The sequence below is a fragment of the Wasmannia auropunctata genome, unplaced genomic scaffold, assembly GCF_000956235.1.
Source record: "Wasmannia auropunctata unplaced genomic scaffold, wasmannia.A_1.0 LD336078.1, whole genome shotgun sequence".
Taxonomy (NCBI): domain Eukaryota; kingdom Metazoa; phylum Arthropoda; class Insecta; order Hymenoptera; family Formicidae; genus Wasmannia; species Wasmannia auropunctata.
In genome coordinates this window covers 1,341,074-1,347,073 of record NW_012026812.1, presented here as the reverse complement: position 1 = coordinate 1,347,073, position 6,000 = coordinate 1,341,074, and the positions used below count along the sequence as shown (strand labels likewise).

The window sequence follows — 6,000 nt, the reverse complement described above, 5'->3', positions numbered from 1 at the left end:
GGGCGCGCCGCGGACCACGCACGTCGTACGAGGAAGCGGGCTGTCGGCCCGCGCGCGGCTTTTTGCCGCGGGTGTAATTGAGCCTGTCCTCTTGTCTGGCTACCGTCTAAATGAATTACGGGAAGAGGGGGGGGAGGGGCCAAGAGAGGGAGGATGAAAACGAGGCGGACACGATCGCGTTCGCGAACGCGCTCGCGCAGCGAGGAGGACCGCGCGAGTACAAGGCTCGTACCCGCGCGAATTCCTTTCGTCCGAGTTAAGCGATCGATCGTGTACCGCGCGTGTATACTCGATCGCTTTTTCTCATCGCCGTAGATTAATTTCCGGTGGAGAAACAATGGGGAGAAACACGCGGAACTGTCGTCGCGAGAGCGAATGTGGAACGCGAGCAATTTGAATGTGTGCACCGGCCCTTTTGAGTTCGCGCTTCGTCCCTGAGCTCGTTAAGCTCGAGTCACGATCGTACACCTCTGTCTATCAAATACCGAAAAGCTCTTGCGTTTCCCGGGAAACTCCGCGGAGTGAACCTCTCCGATCGCGAAATTGCAATGCGACGGTGATCATTCAGAGCGCGCGCTACACCACGTTGGCGTTTGTTAAAAACGCTCGAGTGCGCGGCGCACTTTTTGCCGCACAGGGCGTAATTGCCGCTGTCTCGACCAACGTGCAGACAGGCGAGGCTGAGCCTAAGTGAATTATGAGGCGCCGCGGTCTCTGAAGAAGATGCAAACCGCCTGGTATACGAACTTTTTTTCTGGCGAGTAAGAAGTAACTCAATCCCTCGCAACGCGTGCGGCTAAATCGTTCGAGGATTTATTAACAACACCGGGGAGGAGATGAGGGCCTAATTAAACCGGGGCCGAGTTTAATCGCGAAAATCGCATTTAATTTTTAACAGTTCGATCACATTGATTTATTAACGGATGCCGGGATTTTTAGCGATTTTGCAAAATAATTAATCAGATAATACCGCGCGAAATAATTATGGGCGTGTTATTGATTCAACATGTGTTACGTCAATGTGTAGCAACAGCTTCCAAAAACGCGCGCAGCCCGCTGGATGCTGTTTCGTTGAAAGAAGCGGTGTAATATTACACACGGCCGATTCTGCAAGGGGCGCGCGATAAGCTGGTTGTAATTAACGAGAGAACGAGGAAGTGCGCTAAAGAACGCGCCGAGTTTATGAATCGCACGAACTTTTGCTGCGAGATCAAAGATCGGCCGCCGTTAAGCGGTTATTATCTCGCGGCTTTTGCGCTCTTGCGGGAGAGTCTCCTTACTTCTTGAAACATATTTTCTATATACAAGTGTACGAATTTATATAACTTTAGACGTAAAATAAGCGAATTAAATATTTATCTAATATATATGTACAGAATATATCCATTATAAAACAAACAAAATATTTTTATTCAATAGATTATACTAATGTTGTATGTGTTTGCTCAAAAATTAAATCACAATAGATTTTATGCAAGTGATATATTGAAATTCATCGCGAAATATTAATTCTAACACAAGATGCGTTAAAAAAAAATTGTAAAAAATCTGAATTATTTAGATTTAAAAAATCTGGATATTGGTATTGAAATTCCTATGTGAAAAGTAAAAATTGTTGCAATTTAATTAATAGATGTCTATAAATATGATTTGTATATTAATACAACATTAATGTAACAAATTAACAAGTTGAGATTATCGCATAATTTATCCTAAGATATATATATATATATATATATATATATATATTCATTAAAATTATTAACTGAAATAAATGCAATTGAATTGATAGAAAACTCAGTTTTGGAAACAGATAATATAATTTCTACGAATTATTTCTTTTTTTTTTTAAACAGCTTCAGCTTTTATCTGCATCCATTTACATCACACGTATATCACGGGCTTTATTACTTTTATTTTAATTTCTATTTTTCTTATTATTAGATTAGGTTTTTTATCAATTGATTTAAATGTTTGTTGCATTGTGAGACTGAAGTTATATGGATGTATGTATACATACATACAAGTATACATACATAACATAATGTATGTGTTGTGTCAACGCTGTACTGAACTCGGGTTCGTTAATTTTATAAGCCGAACTGATTGCGCGGATCAACCACCCCTACGAGATTCTTTAAATTATTAACAAAAAATATCATTGATGCGACATCTGCCGCGAATCATGCACAACTCCTACAATATTAAGTCGGTAACGCGAGCGTTAAATAATGACGAGTATTATACCGGTAAATAATCAACCGAGGGCAGATATGCACTTAACATGTCGGTATCGAGAAAATCGTGACATCTACTGTAAATCGATGAAAACATTTTGTCCACGTGTTATTCTAAGGAAAAAATAGTGATACCGGCGAAAGAGATGAGAGTCAAGTGTGTGTTTTCGACGTCTATTACACTTTCTCTATTAATATAAATGTATGTTTATCATCTTATAACATTTAAATATTTTTCAATTTAAGAGAAAACTTGTATACGTGAAACAATACACACTTATTTATTGTTAATAATCTTCTCAGGGAAAAACATGCGAGTTAACCTCGAAGATGTAAACACTGAAGGAGCTGTCAAAACAGAGAAAGTAGTTGATAAAAAAAGTCAAAAAATTAATGAACAAAAAAATAACTTGAATCTTCTTCAAGGCTGAGTTATTTAATTTTTTTTTACTATTTTTTTAATTAGCTACTTCCTCTCTGTTATGACAGCTTCTTCGGTGTTTACATATCTTCGAGGTTAACTCGCATGTTTCTCTGAAAAGATCATTAAGAATAAATTTAATAAATGTGTGTTCTCTTGAAGCAGGTACATCACGAAGCCATGCTGAAGCTGAAAGAAAACTTAAAACTAACAATCCCAAAGGTGGCTCCTGTTCTGCTGGACACCGCAATCGCTATAAGAATTGCCATGGGTGCAAAATTGCCTCATGAGCGAGGAATGATGAATAGTCAGGATCTGTGGCACAAAATCAAGGTACTTAAGGGCGGCCTGTACGACAAGGACACGGTCCTGAAGGGTATCCTGAGGGCGGTGGAGCCAAACGATTTGATACCGGTGAAGTATCAGGTTTGCGGGGAGGACGCGTATTTCGTAGCGAGGAATTGCGGTCCCGCGATAGAGATGCTGTGCAAGGCGAACATGATCATCAGAAACGCCAAGGGCGACGCTATCATTCTCGTGGTAACCCTGGGATTCTCTACAATCAATGATCTGAGGGTCCACTTGCAGCCCATTCTGCTGACCGCGCTGACCAAGAGGTACGATCCGAACAAGAAGACGTTGAACCTGGAGAACTTCCACACAGATCCGAATGTAGAGAAGAGCGTCTACTGCCCGTTGTCGCAGCTCAAAATATTCAATCACGTTTTGAGCCTGGCCAAGACCGCGATAGCCACCGTCGAGCATCTGAATTTACAGCACAACGAACTGCTGAACATATCGGCGATGGAGAATGCGGATTTAACGTCTATCAGGTATCTGGATCTCAGGCACAACAACCTGTTGAACATGAACACGTTGGCCCCGCTGAAAAATATGAACATCACCAGGCTTTGGCTCGATGGAAATCCGCTCTGCGAAAATTACTCGACCGCGAAGCAGTACGTGGATTCCGCGAAGACGTATTGCCGGAACCTGCAAGAGCTGGACGGGGTGTACATCGTGGAGAATTTGCCGTTGATTTATCGGGACTACTTTCCGAACGACAAGGCGCAGGCTTTCGCGGAGAGTTTCGTCACTCACTTCTTTGCCCTGTTCGATCAACTCGACAGGACGGTTTTACGGGGACTCTATCACAAAGACGCGTTCTACTCGATGAGCTGCGCCATACCTAACAATATCGCGCAAAAGACCAATCTCAATCAGTACACGTCGAACAGAAATCTGTTGAAGAAAGGCGCGAAGAAGAACACGTGTCTCTACTACGGTCAGGAGGACATTTTCGTGGCTTTCAGCAAATTGCCCCGGACCTATCACGACAAGAGTTCCTTCACGTACGACATGCTGTACGACGACGGCAAGTGCGTGGCGTTCAGCGTCGCGGGATTGTGCAAGAAGCTAAGCTCCGGTATAAACGTACTGTCGTTCTCTCGAACGTTCGTCCTGACGGCCTCCCTCGACAACGAGTACCACATTCTGAACGATCAGTATCACATATGGGCGGCGCCTAACAAGATAACACCCGACAAAATACTGGTCAAGCATTCTTTCGACGAAATGGAGCCGGTTTGCTTCAGTCCGAGCGAGAAATCGGTGCTAGTCACCAGAATACGGCAGATCACCAAGATGAATCAGGAATGGTCCGAGACTTATCTGAAGCAGGCCCAGTGGGACATGCGGAAGGCGATATCTAACTTTATGAAGGATTTGAAAAGTTCGGAGATACCGGATCATGCATTCGTTCCGAAGTAGAACTCGCGATACGTTACTTTTAATATGACGGCGCGTATTCTCGGCGCTATGTAAATAATAGAAAATAACAATAGTGTAAAAATACATTTGTACCTGTTTTTTTAACTTTTTGCAAACTCTCATTTACCCTTCTCTCACGTTCGCGATTTCTCAATACTCAATTTTTCTCTCTCTCTCTCTCTCTCTCTCTCTCTCTGCAACAAAAATCGCGAGCGTTAATCGCGCATTTAATTGTACGTGTTCTAATAATATATAGACATTTGCTTCTCGCGAGATGATAGTATCGTGTATCAATGAGCGTATCGCAAGGCGATGCGATTACTCGCATGGCATTTAAATGGTCGGTCTACCAGGATGGGGAACGAGATGCTTAGTGACTTCATCCAAAGGTTATGCACTCAAGGACCGTAGCGATCATCCGGACGATGTGAATGAAACGAAATCGCGAAGGCAGGCGAGTTTTTTTTGCCCTTTCTAATCGCTTTACGCCGCAATACTTATGCGAAAGCTGTCGGAGATCCTCGAGGCTTTATTTATGCCCGATTAAGTAAATCATCATGCTTGAATGCGGATCTCGTTTGATTGCTTGCGTTAATAATTTAATCTCGAGGGCCATACGATACTGTGAAATATTATAGTCATTGTCACTATTTAAAATAGATAAAGCGGTGTAGAGCCGAGAACGAAATTGTCATCTCTGTTAATAGAACCGATATTTATATTCGATTTTACGACGCGCGATGTCCGTTCGTAATTACACGTTTCAATTACACTCGGGCTCGATAACGGTGCGCACTTTATCGCCAACACCGCGTAAGAATAATAATTATGGGAGTAATTCATGGCCCCGAGAGCGATTGCGGGGGAATTAAAATTTTTATTACGCGCGCGAAGTGAACTTTAATACGCTATACATGCAAATTTTCGCCGAGAAAATGATACGAATGAGATAATAGATCGCGCGATGAAGACGTGACTTGTTGTTATAGCTTGTAATCGTGACGTCTGTATGGCGCGTACGACAGTAATTTTATTCCAATAAGAAGATGATAGCTCTCAAGCTATATATCTTCACCGCACGAATTTTAAACAATGTTACTTTATTAACTAAACAGAATCGCAATTGTATATAACATCGAAGATTACGTGTTATTGTATAATATGCCATAAATATGTATTTACGGCTCAAAAAGATCAACTTTGAAGGACAACAAGTAAGATACAGCATGAATGTAACGGTACAACAGTACAAGTGTTTGCAATTGCATCACCGTCGTAAGGAAAAATGCACTATGTAATACCATGCAGTAATAACCAAATAAACAATCGTAACACGTTTACGCTAGTAAATCCGATCGTATCTCCTCCCGGTTCTTGTTGTTGCGCAATCTTGTCACTTCCGGATCGTCCGGGCTCGGGGAACATTCGTTCGCGTGTGAATAAAAAGGAAGAAAAAAAACCCTACAATGACATGATGGTTACGTGAATAGACCAATAATTTTCAACGTAGAAGATCACTTTGTAAGGGATAAATAAAAAATAGAAATAATAAAAAATAAAATATTTTGGACG

General features: G+C 41.8%; 1 protein-coding gene across 2 annotated transcripts; it reads left to right on the top strand.

Annotated features, from left to right (window-relative positions):
- Window positions 1-2,306: 2,306 nt before the first annotated feature.
- On the top strand, window positions 2,307-4,534 carry LOC105448766 (nuclear RNA export factor 1-like). 2 transcript variants are annotated; one of them, XM_011687510.1, is made up of 2 exons: window positions 2,307-2,439; window positions 2,824-4,534. In XM_011687510.1, the coding sequence occupies exon 2, from the start codon at window positions 2,839-2,841 to the stop codon at window positions 4,426-4,428; it is 1,590 nt and encodes a 529-aa protein (XP_011685812.1). In that variant the 5' UTR covers window positions 2,307-2,439; window positions 2,824-2,838; the 3' UTR covers window positions 4,429-4,534. The 2 variants fall into 2 exon arrangements, with proteins under 2 accessions (XP_011685812.1, XP_011685813.1); XM_011687511.1 differs by having other exon boundaries at window positions 2,821-4,534.
- The last annotated feature ends 1,466 nt before the right edge of the window (window positions 4,535-6,000 follow it).